The sequence below is a fragment of the Poecilia formosa genome, unplaced genomic scaffold (genome assembly GCF_000485575.1).
Source record: "Poecilia formosa unplaced genomic scaffold, Poecilia_formosa-5.1.2 Scaffold52, whole genome shotgun sequence".
NCBI classification, from domain to species: Eukaryota; Metazoa; Chordata; class Actinopteri; order Cyprinodontiformes; family Poeciliidae; genus Poecilia; species Poecilia formosa.
In genome coordinates, this window is record NW_006799991.1 from 2,066,932 (window position 1) to 2,090,232 (window position 23,301).

General features: G+C 39.1%; 1 protein-coding gene across 1 annotated transcript in view; it reads left to right on the plus strand.

The window, feature by feature from the left end:
* The window catches only part of fbn2b (fibrillin 2b), a 74,323-nt gene that overhangs the window by 12,626 nt on the left and 38,396 nt on the right, over positions 1 to 23,301 (plus strand). Inside the window, exons 3-8 of the mRNA XM_007552740.2 lie at positions 1,344 to 1,426; positions 1,543 to 1,641; positions 8,319 to 8,414; positions 9,051 to 9,146; positions 18,078 to 18,275; positions 22,174 to 22,299. Coding sequence (XP_007552802.1) covers positions 1,344 to 1,426; positions 1,543 to 1,641; positions 8,319 to 8,414; positions 9,051 to 9,146; positions 18,078 to 18,275; positions 22,174 to 22,299 — 698 coding nt within the window. The remainder of the gene's footprint in view (positions 1 to 1,343; positions 1,427 to 1,542; positions 1,642 to 8,318; positions 8,415 to 9,050; positions 9,147 to 18,077; positions 18,276 to 22,173; positions 22,300 to 23,301) is intronic.

A 23,301-nucleotide genomic window follows, 5' to 3' on the forward strand; every position in this document is an offset into this window, starting at 1 on the left:
TAAAAACAAAGATGTGTTGACAATCAATTGAACCTGTGAAAAAGTATAAAGAAGTGCATGAAAGTTTAAAACTCATTTAATCTGGGTTATGAAGTCTAAAAGATGGTACAAATTTAACATCTTTGGACATGTGGTTTAAATATTTACTGTGAATGAAGAAGAAAAATCAGCGATGATTTCATAATCAATCAGTAAATGTTACTATTTTGTTGAATAAAATGTTCAGTAATGCCACAGTTTCCTTCAACTTTTGTACAAAAACTGTTCAAACCTGCCTGTGAAAGACAGTCTGAAAGTCATAGAGGATAAATGGGGATTCTTTAAAAAAAGTGTTACACTCTACAGTTTTGTTCCACTCTAGATGTGACCAGACTTTTGTTTACATGCAAAAGTCCAGTGTTAAACTATCTAAAGGAGATGTAGAAATGATAATATAGTTCAATAGACATCTTTTTACGTTGCCTATTTCTTTTCTAGTTTCATCTCTGAAAAACTAAAATGCTAAATCTTCACAAATTGTATTCTTCCCCTGGGGACATAATTAATTACAATACTGAGACAGAAGCTGTACACACAAAAGAAGTGATCTGATTGGCAAACTGCTTTACCATAGGATCCCTAATTTACCATACAGCTGTTCTTCAGTTCTTAGTCAGCAAAGGCAGATGATGAACCACCAAATCAAATGACCACAATTCCCCTTCATTACATGGTTTTAAAAGCCACTTAGTGCCACCACATAACTGGACTGCATTCAGTTTGTTAAGCTGCTCTGCTGAGCCTGGGTGTTTCGCTTAAGCAACCACGACGTCAAATCCTGCTCATTAAAATGTTTGAGAGCACTACATGTTGGGGTTCTTACTCTGCCTCCAAACAAACTGATATATAAATAGTTCTGTGATTATGAATAGATGGCAAAAAAAAACATGATGTTGTAAAACAGCTGCAGAGCTCAAACCGTGTTTGTGAGTGTGTGTGAGCTCAGTCAGTCATCTCTAGATGTGGTTAAGCCATTTCCTCTCAGGGAAACTTTGTGGCCAACTTGCCAGGCCAGTCGAGGGCTCCGTATGCCATGATGACTCCTGCATCTGTCGGACTGGTTCAGAGTTAGTTACTGTTACCCAACCAGTAAAAAATCCCAAGTTTTGGATGGATGTGTTGGAATGTTTCCAGGAAACAGGGCAGCCAGGCATGGATACTCTTTCCTAGTTTACAAATAAAACAGGCTCATTGCTTTTCTTTCCTCTCCCTCATTGTGGTTTGGTTTAAAATAAACAAATAACTCGTACCTATATAAGGTTGTTCACTAAATATATCTGCTCTCACCTTTTCACTCCTAATAGACCCAATGTGTGTGGCTCTCGCTTCCACTCGTACTGCTGTCCAGGCTGGAAGACGCTCTCGGGAGGCAACCAGTGTATTGTTCGTAAGTTCCCTAAAATCCACATTAGCTATAGTTACGGCTACAATGGAAAGCAAAATAACCAGTTTAATTCACTGTCCTTCATTCTCCCCGTTTTGTTTTGTTTTTTCCCACAAAAGCAATTTGCAGGAACTCATGTGGCGACGGGTTCTGCTCCAGACCCAACATGTGCACCTGTTCCAACGGCCAGCTCTCTCCCAGCTGTGGAGGTGGAGGAAGTGAGTAATATCACAAAGACACACACAGTTACTGGAACGTAAACTTTACACACTATCAAACTAGAAAGAGCTGTTAAACTCACGTTTCGGGTTATTCAGTCACCGATGATGAGCACACCAGAAAAAAACTGATTTGTAGCTGCAACTTATTGATTATTCGAAGCTTCTTCCATTCACTGGTGTGATCAGTTACAGTTAGGCCTTTAAAAAGTTGGAGTGTTGTTTAAATGTTTCAAATTTTTTCATGAAACCATAAAGTAATGGTACTTACCTCCTGCACAAGTGTAGAACCTTCTGATTAAACAGACGTAACTCAAAGACAAGGCCCTCAGCCTGTAAAGCACAAAAACAGACAATTATTTTGCAGCCAACAACATGTTGCTGTAATGGAGTAATGGCGTAAAGTCAGATCTGCATCACAGCATCGAGGTCAGTGGGTTTGTCAGGACTGAAAACCTGGCTGCTTCAGCTCCGTCTTCTGGGTTTAGTTACAGACCACTAAGGACGTCAGCTTAAAGTGGAGCAAAGTGTTTTTTACAGAGTGTGGGAAATTGGCTTTAGCTTTATAAGATTACTGCAGTGTTTCCATGTAAACAGTCATGTACTGGACATGGCGAAGACAATTGCTCGGGGAGCATGCAGATAGTGTGACATGAGGTGTGTTTAGTTTCAGAGCTTTATTCGTCCGATGTCAGCTCATCAGTCACGCCTGAGCCCAGCCAGACCTTTTACTCATGCTCACATTCCAGGAAGCCTGCAAACACACATACTTTCACTTACTGGGATTTGTTCGCACGAATAGACACACACTTATACACCCAAATTCAAACCGACACTCACAGAAAATCTTTTGGCTGTGACCCCGATGTGTAAAAAGGGATTTTTTTTTTTCAGCCGTACGGATGGACAGCTAGCAAGTGAAGAGCGAGGGGGTTGGGTTGGAAAGGAACTGCCGTGATTTGGCTAAAGCCATGACCTTCAGGGGCATGACTGCCTACAGAAAGTGAAGCAATGCGTTAACTATTTGCCTTCCTTCTGTAAGGATTTGTCCATATTTGTTTGCAGATACCAGATAAAGTTTGTTGTTCTGTTATTATAAAGTGAATGCTTGTCTGGGGAATGGGTGCACTGCAAAAACCTGAACTAACTGGTCTTGAACCTCCTATGTGGGTCAGAAAGCACCATGAAAGTCAAACATTATTGTTGTTTTCAGTTTCTAAGGCATCGTTGTTCCATAGTTAGGGCGATAGCTGTTTATCTTGTTGCATCAGTGTTTGTCTATCTGGCTAAAGATTGGTTAGCAGCTGCTGTTAAGTTGTTGGTCAGAAACAGTTTGAGAGCTGCTATGCTAGCACAGTATCCATTTATATGGTATGGTTAGCTATCATATCTGTTGTCTGATCAGCTGTTTATGGATTTCCTAGTGGTTTTCCACCCAACATACCTATTTTGTCCAACATGTCCTCTCTGCAGTCTTACCATAATTTCAGCCGAAGTGATTATGTGTGTTGATGTTGATTGACTAGTAGAGATGGGTGAAAGTTTATCATGATATTTTGTGATAGCAAAATAAGTATTTGTAAATGTATTACCATTTTTTTTTTTTGGTTTTGCAACAGGTTGTGTGGCTAGGAGTGGATTTTGCTGCTCTCTTTTGCTGTTTCTCAGTTTCCTTTGTTTCTAGTACCACATTTTACTATCTGGTACATGTTCTCAAGGACTTCACCTGCTTTCCTTTATATACATACTACTACCAGCAGGTGTGGTTGCTGGTCCTATGTTACCTATTTAGACATTGATATTTATGTTATTTTTACAAAAAGTTTTGCTTTTTGATTCTTTACAGTCAGCTAATCACTTTTATTAAACAGTGCTTTGACCTAAACATAAATCCATCATGACTGATAACCACAGTGGCCTTGAACTAGACCATCTTGTCCAGCTAAGAGGTGAAGGTGCGGTCATATGCTGGTAAAGTTGGTGCAAGATTATTCTGCAATGTTGTGTGATTGCTGGTACTTGCGGCAGTAGAAAAAGAAATTAGGGGTGGTAACCAAGTACTCCCAGCATTTTGGTAGGAAAATCCCAACCTTGTGTTTTCACACCGAAGCTTCTGATGTAGAGCGCATCAGATGCCAGCGAGCTTAACGTCATGTGATTTTAAAGCCAGACCTTTTGGCAGATCTTATGATTGCACCTCCTCTACTTAAATGTCTTCATTCAAGTTGTTAATCTCACTTATTGCAAAATTGTTCAAGCTATTACAGTGAGAACAAAGCTCCTCACAGACCTGATCTCAGAGCCCTTCAATCACGACGAAAGTAGACACTTTCATCGTAGCTGTTATCCTCTGGAGAAGGTGCCAACTCCCATTTGGAGGAAGTCCCCCATTCAACATGATGATTAAGTGCAGTTGGAAACAAATTGCAACTTTAAGTAGATTTATTGTCCAAAGTCAAATTTTTCCGCGTTAATTACACAGTCTAATTCTGGCACCCTGGTAAGCAGGTCATTTTGAGGGCATCTTTGTGTCTTGCGTCTTGCCTGTGGAATGTAGAGGTTGAAATAAATCAGCAGCACATTTCTTTTTATTTTTTTCTGCTCTGCATGTTGGTGAGTGTTGTTTTGCCCGTAAGGCTATGATGTATTTTTATTTTTTTTTCTTTGTTCCTGGATTCTGTGCTGTGGCCAATGTACAATGTGAAACCACTTTTCTGTGGAAGACCTAACAGACTTGAAATAGAAAAGTTTACTCTTTGTAAAGCCAAGACTGCTTTACAAGAACTTGAGTCACGTTTTACGGAAATCTGTGTCACTTCCCAGACGACGAGGGTTCGCTCTGTAAGTCACCCCTCTAATAAACACGTAAAGGACAAAGCAGCTGTGCTCAGGTTTGTGTCAGGTTGTCTTTGTAGTGTCGTCTTCCCATAACCATAATTACAAAATCCTGACAAGGGATCTTTGCGTCCGAATGCTTAAAAACAGATGTCTTAAGAGTGACAGGCTTCCACTGGTGATTGACTGGGAGCAGCAGTGAGTCCTGGGAAAAGTAGAGACAGACCTTTTTAATTAGGAACCATCCCACTTTAACATGATCTGTCTTCCTGACCACAAAGTAATGCTCAGTCCTTTAGGTATGTGGTCCACAAACAGCTTAAGTGAATACATTACACTCCCATTTACACCGATGATATCTGTGCAGTTAAGGAGTAATACCACAGAAAAAAGGTGGAGTTTTTTTTTGTTCTTGAATGGAAAAACTTAGCTTTTTAACTTAAGACTGTGTCCTATAGTTTGTTCATGTTGAACTTGAGGCAGGCTTGACTGTTCCCTGGAATTTATGCAAATTCAGGACAAAACACAGGCTGTAAAAAGCTCCTCGGTTTTCCACCAGGCTCACATTCTCCCTCACGTGCCGGGGGCTTCCTGTGTTTCTCGGCCTGTCGTAAAAAACAGCCAGATGTCATTAGCTCACCAACAACAGCACCAGAACACAGAGGTGCATTGTGTTGAGATAGAGATAGCACAATCCACGGCACCTTGAAAGAGTATTTATATCCACTGAACCTTTACACATTTTGCCATGTTAAAGACACAAATATGATTGTTTTATCAGGATGTTATGAAAGACCAACACAAAGTTCTTCATTACGGTGAAGTGGAAGGGAATTTTTCAGGGGTGTTTTCACACCTGATTGTCTGATTTGATTGGCAACCAAACTTGCAACATTTGTTACATTTTGAGTTTGTGCGATTTGCTTTTACACTCCACTGTGTCAAACAAACCAAACCCTGTGACACACACCTGTTCACCTCCTCTGCTCCACTGCTACTGCTGATGAAAACAACACAAAAGCCTCTGAAGAAGACACGAGCGCAAATTTCTTCTTCACAAAATGGGAGTGTCGTCAGATTTTAGTGGTAGGATTTTTTTTTTTTTTTTTTTGGTGAAAGAGCCCATTTTTCCCATTAGTGCTTGACTCACTCGTTTGCTTTAGCTGTACTTACCCTTGCCATCATCAGCGTGTGAATGTGCCCTTTGAGATGTCAATTTAATAATAAATAAAATTGATTATTATTAATATTGACTATGCAGGCCTGATGTGAATACACCATAAAAGAAGGACAATCTGAAAAGTGTGGTGTGCATTTTTTTTTTCAGCCTCTACAATTGGTACTGTGTAAAACTGCCTTGCCTTTTGCTACACTTAGTCTGATTGGTTGAATCGTTACTGTGAACGTCAACAGGCAGATTATCAACTGGATAAAAGCCTAGACTTTGACTGAGCCATTCCAGCATGGAAATATGACTTGATGCAAAGCATTTCAATGTAGCCCTGGCTACCTCCATTTGTCATGTTGACAGATACACTGTGGATCTCTGCAGCTTCTCCAGACGACGGGCCTCTTGGCTGCTTTCTCTGATTAATGCTCTCATTTTCCCACCTGTCAGGTAATATGGAGGTCCTCCTCTTCATAGGCAGCTTCTCTGGTGTGTTTCTTGGTCTTCAGGTTGATGTTTAAACCTCCAAGGCCTTCAAATAACAGCTTGATATATATTTAGGTTAAATTAAACACTAGTGGACTCTTTTAATAAATTGGTACTTTTAAAGGCAACTTGTTGCAATTAATTTTAATTTGCCTATCAGAACAAAGAGGCATGCTGTCCTTTTAAGAATGTTTGTAAAATTTTTAAAACCACATACTTTCCCTTTTATGTTACTTTTATGCACTACTTGTCGATGGTCCGTCATATAAAATAAATGTAAGTTTGTCCTTGTAACATGTCAAAAAGTACAAAAAATGAATTTGTATGCAGACTAAGATGCCGTCCTGTCGCTATTCACAGGCAGCTGCCCAGCCACTTTCTTTGTCTCTTCTATTTCTTATCCGTCTCCACTTCGGCAGTCAGAGAGTTTAGTTTGGACAGAGACAATCTTACTCCCTTGGTCAAAGTATTTCTCCATACATCCATGACCTATTTAAAAGTATGATTTTTTTTATGAAGGGGAGTTTGCTCAAATTGCCCTTCTGCTTTGGAGAAGTCTTAGCTGCTGCACTTTGGAGCATTTTTTTCTTCATGGTTTGTTCCACAACAGGAAAGATTTGCTATCATTCAGCGTAATTATTCTTCATGTTTCACTTTCTGGCTAAGGGGGAGGAAAGCGAGTCCTATTGCATACCACTGCCCACATGTTTTATATAAAATAGAGGATGAAACGTGAAAACAAAGCATGCTAAGTCTGGCATTATAGTGGACAAGAAATAGGGTGAGAAAGACATGAGCATGCTGACCTATAAAGTCATGCTTCTCTGGAATCCCAAAGCACTTGCATTAATTCATCATCACGCACTGCCAGACAGAAGTAGGTCCAGCCAAGTCTGTACACACAGGCTGCCAAATTTTTCACATGAAAATGTTTCCTGGAACTTCATCTAAATGCTTTAAACTACATGGAACAAATTAAACTGTGACTATTGTTCGGTGTTACAGTTACTCCGACATGTGCAAAATGCATGCTTGATGTGTTTTGACTCATACAGAAAAGTTGTAACAGTTTGAGCTTCCAGTAAGACAGGCACAGGTCGTCAACAGTGAGAAGCGCGCCGAGAGCCTAGCCACTCTTTTACTCACGGAAGTGAGTTAAGTCAAGTGGCAGATTACAGCGACTGAAATACCTCCTGCTGGCAAGTGTGCAAACTCCAAATATGTTTGTTGGGCAAACTCTACCACGGAGGAGGCTTTCCTCTCTGCATGCCAGAGATGTTGAAGAGGAACAAAGATAAAAGCACTGCGATGGTTAAAGAGCAGGAAGCCGATAGAAAGAGAGGAAATTAATGTTGTTGAGGGTGGAGCACAAAAGGTGTAGGAAGAAAAAAGAAAAGAAGGAAGAAAAGCAAAGGCACCTGAATGATAAAGAAGAAAATAAATCAATGTAAGGCATTGACAAAAATAAATAAATTTGATAGATTTATCCTAATGGTCAACTCTCTGGGTGTCCAGAACAGATATATGTTCCATATACTTAAACATTTAAAATGTTCCCAAATTACTTTAGTAATAATAAAGATTTAATAGAATGTGGGACTTTAAATTGTACAGGAAAAGTTCTTCCTGTGTGTTTATATTATCACACTAACACTAGAAAAAAATCTTCTTTTTCTCACTTATGTATTTTCTTTCCGTTTTAAACTTTTCTGTTGCTGCTAGTTTTTGTCTATTATCCCATATGGTTTTATAGTGGCCTAATAGTAGCCTTTGCTGGTACTCTAAGAAGTAACAATATTTTAACAAGGAAAATGTAAAACAAATCAGCTGTAACCTGGAGATAAAAGGCCTAAAAAGCAAAGAAGATGAATAATTGAAGGAGATTTGACTTTGCTTAAAACAGAAATGACTCAAAAGTCAAGTTCTTGAACAAGATTCACTATACAGTACAAAAAGCTTAGAAACCAGCTGTGTTTCCAGCTGTTGTGCTTCTTTGAATTATTATATTATTATTTATATTATTTCAGATGGATCTGTTAACTATCTATTATTGTAAGGTTTTGTTGTCTGAGGGATCTGCACATCATTTGAAATCCTTTGTATCTCATAAGATGGAAAAAAAAAAGCATCCTAACCCTCGTAAGGGAGCGTAAATATTTCTGCTTTTGCTTGTATTTTTCTCTGACAGTTCAGTCCTGTAACATCAGGTGTATGAATGGAGGCAGCTGCATGGAGGACTCCTGCTCCTGTGCAAAGGGATACACTGGGAACCACTGTGGACAGCGTGAGTATCGCTCTACACAGGCCACAGACCTGCACTAATATTTATGGTTGAATCATAGTTTGACCTGGAAGAAACATTTTAAATTCAAAAGAATTAGTTTATTTCAAAGGGTTACCAATTGTTCACATTTTTTTGAGAATCAATTTAAAGATTTAAAGACGAAATAAAAGGGAATGAGAAATAAAGAAGGTTGTTGCAGCTGTGCTAAAAAGTTGAATTTAAAAGAAAGATTACATATAACATCATCCAACTTTCAGCCGAAATATATTTTGCTTATGCAAAGGAGAAAAACATTAATTTAGGTGAAATTATACATTCAGATTATTTGTATGCAAAAGGTATGAAACTGGAGTAGAAGGAGCTGACAATCAAATGTAGTGTACTCCACATGTAAAAGCAAATGTTTCTTTTCAGTTTTTATTTTATTTTAGGAATTTTAACTTAGGGATTAATGCTACATTTTAGGCCAGAGTGGAAATGTTATTTAAAAAGGAAGATGTCTCCTTCCTTGATGCTTGTTTTACTGTAACGTATGTGATGGATTGTTTGTCAAAAGCTTTATCTTTTAGATACAGAGGAAGCTAAACCTGGCTTATATGAAACTAATGTTGAATATTTACCCCTCACCTCTGCTAGCTGTGTGTGACAGCGGCTGCCAGAACGGCGGACGCTGCATCGGACCCAACAGATGTGCCTGCGTCTACGGTTTCACCGGTCCTCAGTGTGAGAGAGGTAAAATCTCGTCATTTAAAGTTAGCATTTCAGAATTAGAGCTTCTGAGTAGATGTGGATTGCACCAAAAGTTTGTGTTTGAAGATTGAGTGACCCTCTCTCAGGACACAAACAGTTCCTATTCACACACTCCTCTTCTTTAAAGAAAGATATCAGTCCAGGAAGGCGCTGATGTTTCCTTCTTCCTATCAGTCCAGAAAGGCGCCTGGTTCAGCTCTTTGACAGAAGCGTTGATGACTTCATAGAGTCTGTTCAGTCAGACAGTGGGTGTTTTTATCTCCTGTGTTTTGAACTGTGTGTGGTAAGAGGTGGCAGCTAAAAATGTTCCCACTGATGGTACTGTGTTTAATTTCTGTGGGTCTCAGAGGAGAGAAAGCATTACTGTCATGAGTCATACCTGTCAGAGATCCTCACTTTCCTCCCACTTTTCTAGTTTTCTGCTTCTGCCTTCACCCTGCTGGTTCGCGCTCCCGCTTATCTCCGTTTTTATTTTTTCACACATTTCCCATTTCCTCTGTATAGGTGTGTATGCCAGTTTATCGGCATAAAAACTGCCTAAAGCCCTTTTAGCTTCACAAACAGAAACCTGCCTTTCTACACTGTTTTTTGCTTTCATCCTTACAAACTTTGCTTTAGCTACCACTTCATAAATTTCTTCATGCTAGACATCATCACTTTCTGAACTCTTGGGTCTGGTTTTCTTGGAAGATGCATCATTTTAGGGTGCAAAAGCTCTAAAAATGAATAAATCCCTCCCCGTGCTACCGGCATCCCCACAGGACAGATAAAGTACAGTTTCTTTGTGGACTTGTTGAGGACATTTCCTCATGAGAAGTGGAACAAGAGACAGAAAGAGAGTCATGAGGAAAAGGGTTAGAAAGAAAATGGATTCCCCAGCTGTGTATACAAAGCCTGAAAGTGGGACCACAAACACTCCCCATGCTGGAGGAGCACCGTGACCAAAAAACCTTTAAGGTTGCCAAAAGGAGAATGCATAGAAATCTGTTTGTCTTTGACTGTTTCCTGTGTCGAGTATACAAGTATAAAGAGGGTGATTGGCAAGATTTGCCTTCACCACATCTTTATCAAACAAACCTTATAGCCTTCAATAATATTTGTGATCACTTTCAACTTTTCTCTGGGGTAACAGATAACCCATCGTTAGAGCAGAAAACATTTTACTGCATCCTTTGGAGTTCTGTCTGTATATCATGGTGCTAAAGTTTGTGTAATTGAGGCCACGAGTCATTAGATTTACTGAGTGATTCAGTGGGAAGACTTGCTGATGGGAAGTGATTATGAAGGCAGTGAAAGTCGACCACTGATGGTGAAATGGGTGTGGGTGAATCATGGGAAGCCTTCGCGTGTGTGGAAAGTGTGTAAGCCAGCTATTTGTTGTTCCTGCTGAGTTGGCAAGAAAAAAAAAATCCCATGAACTCTGTGGTCCTTATGTTTGCTGTCAGATTTCTGCCATATCATGCTGGTCTGTGTTTTTGGTTTTGACTAAAATATAAACATTGTTGGATTGACTGTTGTTAATTTTAAATATACTCCATTATTTCCTTAGATTTAGGTGTTCTGTCCACTACCTTAAAATTTACTTTTAAAGGGGACCTATTATGCAAAAATCACATTTTGCAGGTTTTTGTACTTCCATTTGGGTCTCTATTGCTGATAAAAATAGGCCAAGTGCAATAAGTTGATGTTTTTTGGTGTCAGGAAAATTTGCCATTTCAAAAACCTACTGAATGTAACATCACAATCAGCAGACACAGCCCATCACCTAACAACCTAATCTGAACTCAAGGACATTTGGTTAGCCAAGTGTCCAGTGGCTGCTGGAAAAACAAGTGTTGTGTTGACTCACCATCCAGAAAGCACTTACTGCATTCTTGTTGGTTGTGCAGGAGGCTCTACTTTTGCTTTTCAAAGATGTACGACTCTATAACTGCACATCTCTTTGCAGCTATTTTCATGTTCGAGTGTAAATATTGTGTTGGGGCATGTGTCCAGCTGCAGCTTATTTGGATTTAAAGTAACAGGAAAACAGCTCATTTTAAAAGAGGCTTAAAATAGGCAGATCTGACCAGATGAAAATCTTACTATCTGGGAACAATTTTATGCAAAGTGTAATAAACAGGTTTTCTATAGGTCACCATTATGTTTTTTATTCTATGATTATGAGTCTGCTTTCATAAAATATCAATAGTAGACTGAAGTGTCATACTTATTGATGTAAACGCAAAGAGGATCAAAGGTAAGCAGAGTGGAGGCAAATTAAGCTTAATAATTACATGACTTATAGAGCCAAAGATGAAGTACACAGGGAACTGATATGTGGGAAAAAACAAGGAAAAACATGGAAAAAGTAAACGGTGAACCGGCAACAAAAGAATGTGGCAAGAAGGGGAGAAAAAAAGAGTCTTTTACCTTCTGGGAGAGTCGATGACAACTAAGTGTAACTTATCAGGGGAATATGGAGCAGCTTACAAAGAGGCAAGCCAGGGATGACTGAGGTAAGGTGACTGATTAAAAGCACAGATGGAGCTGTGTTAAAACATAAAGGATCTACTAACCAAAATAAGAGTTAATGCAAAGAGCAGAAATCAAGACAAAGAAACACAAAGAAATTAACCTGAAACCTGAAAAGGCAACAATGACAGCTTATCCCTACTTATTAAAAATACCTCATGATACTTAAACCTTTGTACTGGAGGCAATGATCCATGTTGTGGGTAAAAAAAAAAAGAACTTTAAGTTTGGAGCTTTAAATCCTCATCCTAACTACTTCACACTCAATCTGCTCCGTTCATTCTCCCATCAAACTGGACGTCTGTGTTCCTTTAGTTTCCATCCAGTTGCAATATTAAATGAAAAAATTTATTACCCAACTATTATAACTAATGGCCATATCATATGTTTTGCACAATGCCTTCTGTGGAATTCAACTGATGTTGTTTTGTTCATCCCAGTTGAAATTAAATAATGGTCATTGTGGAGTATATTGAACCGCAGCAATTCGTGTCTTCCCATGTGCTTTGAGATGGTGTAAAAGTTGGAGATTGTTGTCTTTTGACTCTGGATAAAAGAGAAAAGCTGGGCAGGACTCCTACACTGTTGAATGGGTAGGAAGGGACTCGAGGGTAGGGACAGGTTGTTCTGTGGAAAATATCCTCCAGTGACAATTTAGTTTGAGTCAGCCACTTTGGAGCCTTGTTAAATTTGAAGTACAATAACAGTTTTTTTTCTATATTTAACAGTGAGTTCATGTGCAGAGACGTGTGCACCTAAACCTACAGGGCAATAAGAAACACAGGATGGAAATTATTAGATGAACTGTAGCTTCATTTGCAGTGATATGGATGCAGCTCTTGTGTGTTGAACAACACAAGCAAAGCTCTTGATTTTCCAGTTAATTTATATTCCGACATATTTAGTCATTGACATGGCCTTTCTCAAAAGTGTGGCAGGACTCTCCCCTAATAGGATCTGGATGGAAAAGAAAAGCCTCAAACACCTTCAGGTGGCATACAGGATTATCTGAGATAAGGTGGCTTTTTCAAGATGCACCAAAAGTTGAACTTGGAAGGAAAAAAAGAGTATTGATCGCGTTCATTAATGGGTTAACGTTGACTGCCCTCTATGTGTATGCATACGTCAGTAAGCTAGAGCTGCTGCTGCATGATGTGATGTAGAGGATTTAGTCTGAGTTTCCGTCCTGCAATATTAACCCCAGCTACCCGGAGGAAGCAGAAGACAACGCATGGAAAGATGAATGGATAATTGTCTACAAACAAGAACTTTTCAGATCTATTTAAGGAAAATAAAATGTTTTTAAACCCATTCATCTCTACTAACATATGTTTGGTTCTGTACCTCAGAATGAGGATGATGATGTGAGCTTCCAGCTATCTTGACTCAATAAGTTGCCCATTTTCTCTTGCCTCAGCTGAGAAAGCATAACAAAAACCTCACTCTCCTTTTGCTGGAATATGCAAAACGTCCCCTGAGCGACTGTTGTTGATGGAGACTGGAGCCCGCTGGCCCCCACTGCCTGGCGGAGTCCGCATCCAGTTAGGCCTGCTGTATTGTTCCACTGCTGGGGAGTGTTGGGTAAAGTTTCCCAAAACAGACTAAAATAACTGCAGATGTCAAGCTAGATTTTATAGCACAATGGATGAGATACAGAAACAATACGAGAGGAAGTGGAGCCTTTCAATGTGATGTAGTATCTCCAAGTAGCGACACACACAGGTTTTGTGTGTGAACCGTGCAATCTGCTCGGCAGTTTGCTCGACTCTGGGGCCTTCAAATCTGTGATCTTTGTTGGACTCCTCCCACAGTTATTTCCCTCTGTATGTGTGTGTTTATGTGTTGAGGCCATTTAGTCACGTTTGACCGACTGTGTTTGCGGAGAAATAAAGAAGCGGACTCTTTTAGGAGTGATTACAGCCAAAGGAAAAGACTGATCTTAAGCCTGTTGATAATAGCACTGATAAGGCTAAGAGGGGCCGCTACGGTTGGCCAAGATGAAGATAAACATCCAGACACACACTCATGCAAACAAACAAGCACACATATTTGAATGATCTATGTGTAGAGGGCTCCCAGCAAAAGGCTGCGGTTAGATTTTCCTAAAGACATGATTCGCTCAGAGTAATGAGACAATTTCCTCACAGGTGAGCAACAGTGTGACATTCAGCCTCAGAGTAAATCCTCCAGCTGTATAAAGTCTGGGAACGCCATGCAGCTAAAGCCACACCACACACGCACACACACACACCACACCACACCACACCACACACACTGAGGACTTTTTACACATAGTATTTCCTCTGCTTTTTTCTGACCTGTTGAACTTTGACCACAGAAAAGTATGCACAAACACAAGTAGCATAGTTTTCATGTTACAATCTCATATTTATTGTCTCTTATCTTCCCAAACTCCCATCCCTTGGGAATTTATAAGTGCCCTGGCAGTTATTAATGAAAGGAGATTTTTTTTTCTCCTCCTCTTGTGCTATTTCTTCTCCAGTCGTTCCTCTCCCACAGCTCAGGTCAGTGCCCAGTCTCATCAGCTGTGATCCCAAAAGCTGGACATGACTGATGGGAAAAAGCTCCAGCTCTGGACAGGATTAAATATTGCCTCCTTTGGTTTCCTCAGAGCAAAGCGTAATATGCCTGTCCATGAAAACTCTGTCATACCTGAGTGAGATTCTTTGGCTGAGTTATTAAGACCTGCTCATGTTTTAAAGCTGTAACGCAAAATAAGCACATAAAGAGTGGGAAGACTTTCTTCAGTCTAACCACAATGTGAAGGTTAGCAATTCTGGTGGAGGATTTTCTGGTTATGAATGAAAAGAGAGGTATTCTTAAGAGTCACAGGCTACCACAAGCAGATTTAAGGTAAAAGGAATAATGAAGGGACACAGGGAACAGTTTGATCTGCTCTGCAATCTGAACTCTAATTAGACCAAATTGCTCCCAGATGTTGTCAGCTGGACTGAGACAGAATGTACGGTCTCTCTCTTGTCCCAACCTGTCGTAGCTTTCGCTTTCAACTGGTCCGTTACCGTCACCCACATAGTCGAGAATGCCTCTCTGCCCTCTGTGCTAACATATTGATTAATATTGATTAATATGGATGTTTAGACTTTTGATTGGGGCTCTTAATGCTCTGAAGTATGACTTGTACTACAAGTCTGTAAAAAAAACTGTATCCATCCATTTATCTACATATTTGTGTCCACATTAGGCACCAAGGATTAATGTCTGAGAAAGAATGTGAATGCATATTTAATTTAGCACAGTTGCATGCGCAGTTGAACTTGGCTGTTATGTGGGGAATTTGTTTTGCTGTTTAGGATTAGAGGACAGTCTGTTCATTCTCTTATCCCTCTTTCGCGGTTTTAGCCAGACACTCAGGGGGAGCGTGGCAGACATGATGGTCGGACAACGGGGAAGCGACAAGGGCGTCGCATCAACTTGTTAGTTCCCACAACCACGCACAAAATAAAAAAACCTCATAAAAGCGTACGCAGGGTTAGTACGACCCTGTTGGGACTGCGCACAGGGCAAGAAGTGACGGTTAACGAAAAAATATGCCTGAAAGAGTTAGATTTATTTATGCTCTTTATTTAAATAAATGCACATTTCTTTACATCAGTACATCTCTTCTAGCTTATATTGAAAGAAATATAATTATTCATTTATGTAATTTACTCTCCTCTGTACAAACATTTTAAACATTTTAAATTCATCAAGGTGAGAGTAAAAAGTGTGATCCAATACACTAAAGCATAGTTCAAAAACCCTCCTGTTTAAAATGACCATGGCCAATGAGTGGCCCATGTTCATTAGGAACTCTTGCCTCTAATATTTCATGAGGATTTCTCTATATATCTTAAATATTATGAAATCTTGTTAAGACATTGTTGCTACTTACACATTTCTACTATAAAAATATACTTTAGGTATGTTTGTCTTCTATGGAAACAATGAAGAAAAGAGTTTCTTCATATTTCCTAAAACTGTAATAAAATGATTATTAATCATCATTTTAGTTCATTAATGGTGGAGACATTCACAACTATACAGCTTCCTGCTGTATAGAGCTGAGTCCTTATTCTGACAATATGATCTAAACTATTGCTTTTTTTGCTTACAGCATTTAATGCAAGGTTATTGACATATTTTTATTTAATCTAAGGAATTAAATGTTAAACCATTTAGTTAGGGTTAGAAAAACAAATTTGGATCAAATGACATTACAAAAATCAAACTACAAAGTGTCCATAGAAGGTTTTTTTTAAATCAAAACAAGAGGTTGTTTCATCCTAAATAGTCATTTCAAGCTTCCAGGCTTGTATGTATTTTATTAGAAGTGTTAAAAAGTTGTTGCCGATTTGGATGTTGGGTACATTTGGGTGCATATTATAATGCAGGTATGGTTTGAATAAGTATCCTTTCCATTGTGCCAAGCAGGTCATATGAGGCTGAAAGATCAAAGAGCAGCTGACAGACAGATAAGCAGAGTGAAAATACAGACAGGAAGGCCTAAACTGGACAGAAATGAAGACAGATGCACGGGTAGGAGAGCTGACTTGTGACTGGTTTATGCAGGCTCAGTTTGACCTACTTTCCTCTTTAATCCCCTTTACTCGTTTTGCCTTCCTTGCTCTTTGCCCCATCCTCAGTGACCTCTTTCATATCCAGAAGGAACTAATGAGGGCAATAAGTCTGGTGAACAATTCCCATCAGACACCAACGCTGACTCCTATCTTTCCATCTCACTCTGCCTATCAGAGCTAAGCAGGCTTTTGCAGCTTTGGCTAGCCAACCATGCAGTTTACCTTTCATCTCCACTGTGACAATCTAACAATCCAGTTTTCTTTTTTTTTAAATGAAGGCTATATTAAGTTTGGCGCCATACTAGAGAATTTAATAAGGCCTTCTCCCACAAGGGGAAGCCGTCATTAAGCCGGGTGTGATTTGTAAGGACGAACACCGTAGCAGCTGAAATGGTTTCAGTATGAGGTAGTTATGTCTGACTTGTGAAGTGCATTTCACAAGATTGAGACAGTTTCACTCACAAGCAGCACCATTGTAAGAAGGAAAGGTGATCGTGAAGTGATATGCACTTTGTTCCCTGTGTGTGCTTTCATGCAGAGAAAGACGCAAATGTGAAAGTTTCACAGCATTGCATGATGTCAGGAATATATTTCCATTACTGTTATACACAGCTCCGAATGTGTGTTGGATTGAAAAGTACATAAGTGCACTCTGTCAAGAGGTTTAATAAATGTAAACGTGTATTAAGATGATCATTTCACCCCTTTGACATTTTGTACCTTTCTGGTTTTGGTCATTTCATGCTTAAAAAAGAGCAGCTTTAAAACACGAGAAACACTGAAAGTACATATTGCCAGCCAGCAGTAGGCTGACTATTATTAGTTTTGATGAAGCGTCATAATTTGTCATGTTTTAAAAGTGAGCGAGTTCAAGCAAAATAAATGGAAACAGAAAATACTATGACTGTTTATGTTTATGATTCATGAAGAAACTTGCAACGGCTCTGGCTCACACTCCTGTCAAAATGTTTGTTTTTGTGACATATTTGATAAATAGTTACATACACTTGAACATTTCCTGGATAATTCAAATGAATAAGAAAATAATATAAAAATACTGAACTGTAATTTGTAGCAGCACCGTCTGTCAGTAGTTGGTTTCCGTCATAAAGACTGAAAAAAGCACCACTGAATATGCTGACATTAATGCTGTGTTTCATTAACCTCAGAGGACTGAGCTCCTTGGAATATCCTCACACACGGCGTGTGTTTGGTTTTCTCTCTCTCTCCATAGCATACATACATATCCATCTTCTTTTTATGCAGTGAATAACTGTGGAAAAATGTTCACTGATTAAAGCTATACAGCTCCTTGTGTGTGACTGATTTAATAGGAAACAGTCCAAAAGCAGAGCAAATAATCTGTGTATTTCTGAAGCTATCAACACTGTTATAGTACATGAGCTGGTGCAGTTCTGACTTTCTAAGCTGAGGAAGTTCTTGTTTATTTTGGGTTGAGTTCTGAGTTAAAATCAAACATATCCTGAATAACAACATTCTACAGAGATATTCCAACCCTATTGTTGCATTAGAATCTGATTGTCAGTTTAATCTGACCAAAGTTTATAGGGTGAGATCTGAAATCACATTTTTAGACATTCCGTGTAATGCAGCTACCAACTATCACAGTTCTCGTCAAAGAAAGAAAGAAAGAAAAATCCTATTTTTAACTCAATCTGGTTTTGTTTAAAGAAATAGGAGATGTGAATAAGGAAATTAATCAGTGTTTTTTCCATGACGTTAACTGGATGCTACCCCAACGGTTGACTAATGTTGATTTCATGTCCCTCTCTGACCACAGACTACAGAACAGGACCATGTTTCACCCAGGTGAGCAACCAGATGTGCCAGGGTCAGCTCAGTGGAATCGTCTGCACCAAAACTCTTTGCTGCGCCACGATCGGCCGAGCTTGGGGCCACCCCTGTGAGCAGTGCCCCGCCCAGCCGCACCCCTGCAGACGAGGCTTCATCCCCAACATCCGCACCGGGGCCTGCCAAGGTCAGACCTGCATGATTACACGCCTGACAAATCTTTATTTTTGACTTCCTGTCAACAACATGGGGAAAAGCACAAACATGACTGCACGCTGCCAAAAGGATAAACAATCCAGCTATTACTTTATCCATCATCGCTTTAGCAGAAATTCCTGCTGTATAACATCCTTCAACTCATGTCAACAACGCTGATGGGACACGTAAACAGCCGACCTGTGATTTCCTGTTTAGATCATGTAATGCCCAAACTGTTAACAGGCTGCAGGAATATGTGTTCCTGAGTTACAGTACATGCCACAAATCACTCAGCTGGATTTTTAGAGTCAAGAATTATGTTTTTTCAGCTATTTAGTAAATCAAATACAGCACATAACCAATAGGTGGTATATATTAACATATACTGACACACATATCTAAATATCTGTGAAACAGAAACCGGTATTAGTTGCTCAGAGGCATCTACCTTTTTCTCACAGCTGAGATTTATTTTTGGTTGACCACTGAAAGTCATGTTTAGACAACAAACGTGGTTTTGTAAAGTAAAAGTGACGTCATCTCATTCCTTTATGTTTGTTTGGGCTTGGAGACACAAAATTTAAACAGAAAACCACAATTACAGAGTAAAGATGGCGTACAGCAGACAGCGCCTTTAAATATGTGGCTCCCAAAGCAGAACACTATAGACAATGTGTTTAGAGCTTGAACCTCCTGGGGGAATCTCCCTTTGATTTCACTTTTCTAACACAGTACACCTGCAAAACAGCTTTGTACACACATTTCTTGTTATGCTTTCATGATCTGAGGGATTTTGAGTTTATTATTGGTAATTTCAGCCTGTATGTGGCTTCTTATATTTCAGTGGTTTACTTGTGTTGCTCTTTTCACTCAGCTTCCTATTCTCTCACATCTGTTCCTCATCTTTGGTCACCTGTGTAACATTAGGTGATCAAATTCCCAGGATAAAGATGCTTTGGTTCAGTTACTCATTGACTGATCCTCTGTCGTCCTCAACCTGAAGACTGTTCCTGTCTTCTGAATTCTTGTTAAAGTCATTTAATTGCCATGCTCCTGTTGTCCCCGTCTTTATATTTCAGTACAAAACAACAATATCTTACCAAATACATTGACAGGAAAAAAATAATAATAATCTGCAGACCAGAGACTCGGTATGTCTCTCCAATAGACCATGGCCCAGACCAGGCTAAGATATTAGATTAAATTAATACATGACACATGTGGAGGTCAAGTCTCAGGTTAAATTAACCCAGTTTGCCCTTCCGTTGCCTCTACCCAACCAAGAACCACAGGTATTTATTTCCTTTTTATTGAACAGTATTTATTATGAATTTGTGGTATGTAAGTTAACTGAATTAAATTGAGTCGCTCCCAATTCTTATTCACTGCATAAGAAGTGAAGGGGTAAAAACCTTAAATTATCATAATAAGAAAAATGTAATGTGTTTTTCTGGGTTGTTTTTAGGTTTTGTGTCCAGGGATTTAAACCCTTTTAAATTATTGTTAATAATGCTTCAGCAACATCTTGATCAAGTAAGTGTGGCTTTAGCCTTTAATTTGAAGTTACAAGAAAAACATATGCAAATGTCCCACTGCAAATAGGCAAAAATATTTGAAGAGGACACTCCATGTTGACTTCTTCGATGGATATTAGTACTTCATATTTTTATAGCTTTTTAAATAAGGTCTGCCCTGATATGTTAGAATTCAACAAAATATAAATTGCAGTGGTTGTCAAGGTAACAAAATAATTTGAATTGAGGAAATATTAATTTTAGAAAAAATTTTAATTAAATAAAGATAATAAACCCAGTATCCTTATTTACCTTTATTCATCAAAATACATTAAACTAAACATTTTGTTTGGTGTTGCTGAGAAGTGGAAGGCAAGGCAATGTATATAAGTGTTGTTTTCATTGTGTAAAGGCCAAATAATGCTTACTATTACAAAAGAACTGGCAAGAACCCATAAAATGTAGCGGCATGACTATAATGTGTGATTAATTAAAGGCTAATCTCTGTGTTTATTTGGTCATTTCTTAGTTTTTGGTATTTGAGCAGCAGTCACTGATGCATCATGATTGTCATTAAACTGACAGCTGGAGGTTGTCCTAACTTCATTTACATTGTTTATATGTATTAATGGATACATATTTTTATTTGAGACTATTTTGGGTTTGCTCTAATCCATACTGGGTCAAAATTTTACATACAGACTCATATTTGCAAAATATTTGGCTGAATGTTCCTTAGCACTTTGCATATAAATGTTATTCTTCATCTTCTAGCCATCAGCTAGCGTCAAATAGCATCTGGCATAGTTCTCTCTTGGCAGTGTCAATATGAATTGTTTTGCTTCCCGGCACAAACACCTCTTCAAAACTTAGTTGATAAACTTACCATGGATTAGTTTGGTGTGAGAAGCCAATTTTAGAAGCTTACCATGCCAAGAAACATTTTAATATGGTCTTGGTGTCATTATCCTTTTGCAACACCCACCGCAGTTCCAACCAGCTGACTCATGATACTGTCACCCACAAATGAAAGAAAATTGATTAGGGAGTTCAGAAAAGTTCAGGAACCACCACTAACCACCTAGAAACCACCAAGACTTTTACTCTTAACTGGCGTCTCTCATGACAGTGAAGCAACTTTTTCATCAATGGAGGGGGTTGATCAAGAAACTCTTAAACAGCTTACATTTGTCCTCATGGACTATTCAAATATCTTCTGCAGAAAAGATTTACGCACAGAGGAGACAAAGGTAGAGCTACTTGGCCACAATAATGAGAAATGCGTTTGGAAGAGTAAAAGTGTGAGGCTTTATAACCAGAGAACACTGACATACCAAGTGTCAAAGATGGTAGAGGTAGTATCATGCTATATACCTTACTAGATTTCAGTAAGCTAAGTAAAATGTCCTGTCTGAATAAATCACCATAAGCCTAAACATAACAAGGAGCTGAGGCAAGACTGTGTATAAATTGTAATTTATTACATAGATCATCAAACTCTCCTTTTGTTGGTGCTGCCAGGAAGCTCATATGCTGCACGTATGCCAGTTCATGTGATACACCCATAACTTCTTATTTTTCACAATCTGTTCTTTCTTCTGTTTCTGAATAGAAGCGTCCTTTTTTCCTTTTTTGAGCTCTTCTCCTCACATGCTTCCACACACATGCACACACTAAAGACACCTAATCACCAGAGAGCCAAGAGCAACGTCTCTCTGGCAGCAGTACAAAGCACACATGACCATGAATCCAAATGTACGGATTCCAGTCTGGGCTCCACATCAGGATGTTGGCCAGAAGTCACTTTCTTTTCTTTTTTTCTTTCTGTCTCTTGCTTTTAGACTTTTTTGCACACATAACCCCTTAAACACTAGACATTGCTTAAAACTGTTATAATCAACGGTAAATTTATGGTTTAGACAATTAGAAGCAGGGTGTTGAAATTTTGTTGCATGCGTGCAAAATTAATTCAAACAGCTTTTGATTGTATGGGTAAAAGCTCAGAAAGCTTAAATGCTGATCATTAACTGATGCTGAGTTGTGTGTGTTTCTGTGTGTGTTTCACCATTGACGTAATCAGTAATATCCACAGTTTAACAAGAACTTTCCCACTGGCAAATTCCTAATACTGGTAAATGTTACTCACAATAAAATTTTGGGGGAAAACACACCATTAAAATGTCATTTCCTGTTTAAACAACCGCTGAAGTAGGTACCTTACGGACAGAGTCTAAAACCATACAGCTGGTGCCATGTTATAGAGCATAAAATCTTAATTTTTTCATTTGGTTTGAGTTATTTCAACATTCAAAGCTTTTTTTCCCATCTGCCATTGCCTTTTTTTCCACCAATATTTGTCTCTGATTCTTTTAGATGTGGACGAGTGCCAGGCGGTGCCAGGTCTGTGTTCTGGAGGCAACTGTATCAACACTGTCGGATCATATGAATGTAAATGCCCCGCTGGTCACCGTCAAAGTGAAACCAGTCACAAATGTGAAGGTGAGTGTCAACCCAACATGTATATGTCACTCGCTATTAGGGTAGATGATGCACACAGAACCATAAGAAAATAGCACTCTGATCAGTGAGCAGGAAATTTCATTTTCAGAGGGTGGGTTCACTAAAAAAATGATACGAATAAAAATAATGTAAAGAGATTGGTGTAAATATTTTTTGACATTTTAATAATCAGCCAAGCATTTCAGTTTTACTACCTTAATAATAAGGTCGACCATGGTTTTCCAAGGATCAGCCTAACAAATCACTGTATGGGCTTAAAATTTGACAATGTGTAAGGAGGTGAAGCAGTCCCGACGCGTGCACGCACAAACGTAGGGAAGTGTCTGCACTCAGCACGGTGGGTTCTCACTGCAGCGTGTTGATTGGCTGGAATTTGAACAATGCACAAGCTAAACAACCTGATAGTTTTCTAGGCAGGGGTCGCGTCTCTTGGACTGAGACTGATATGGTCTCGGTCTTCTGGGAGGATTACTGAGAGCTCCTAAACTGTTTCAGCCTTGTGATAGTTAGCCTGCTGGAAAAAGTGGAGGCCTGCACTGTATCCATGTATTAGTAATGACTTATTATCTCAATGAGACTTTTATTGGCATGTAGTAAGGCGGTTCATGTTTGCTGCGAAATGATGTTTCCACCTTTAGATTCATGGGAAGCAATTAATGTGACACACTGAGTTGATTTATGTCTCTGGATAAAGGAGGAAATTGGGAGGATGACTTCTTTAAATTTGCCAGACTTTTGGTTTCACTTGTGGCTTTGGATTGGATGACAGTTTCCAGAGACACTGAGCTTTTGCTAAGTGAGATCTGGGTGTGGATGTGGTGATAAAATAACAACCCAGGCCTAAAACTAGTTAACAACACAGGGGATGATAAGAAACTCCTATTTTTCCTCATGAAACCAAAACATTTATGCTTAACTAGGGGATCACTAATGACTCCAGTGGTCATTAGTGCAAAGAGTCAGCTGCACGGAAACAAAACA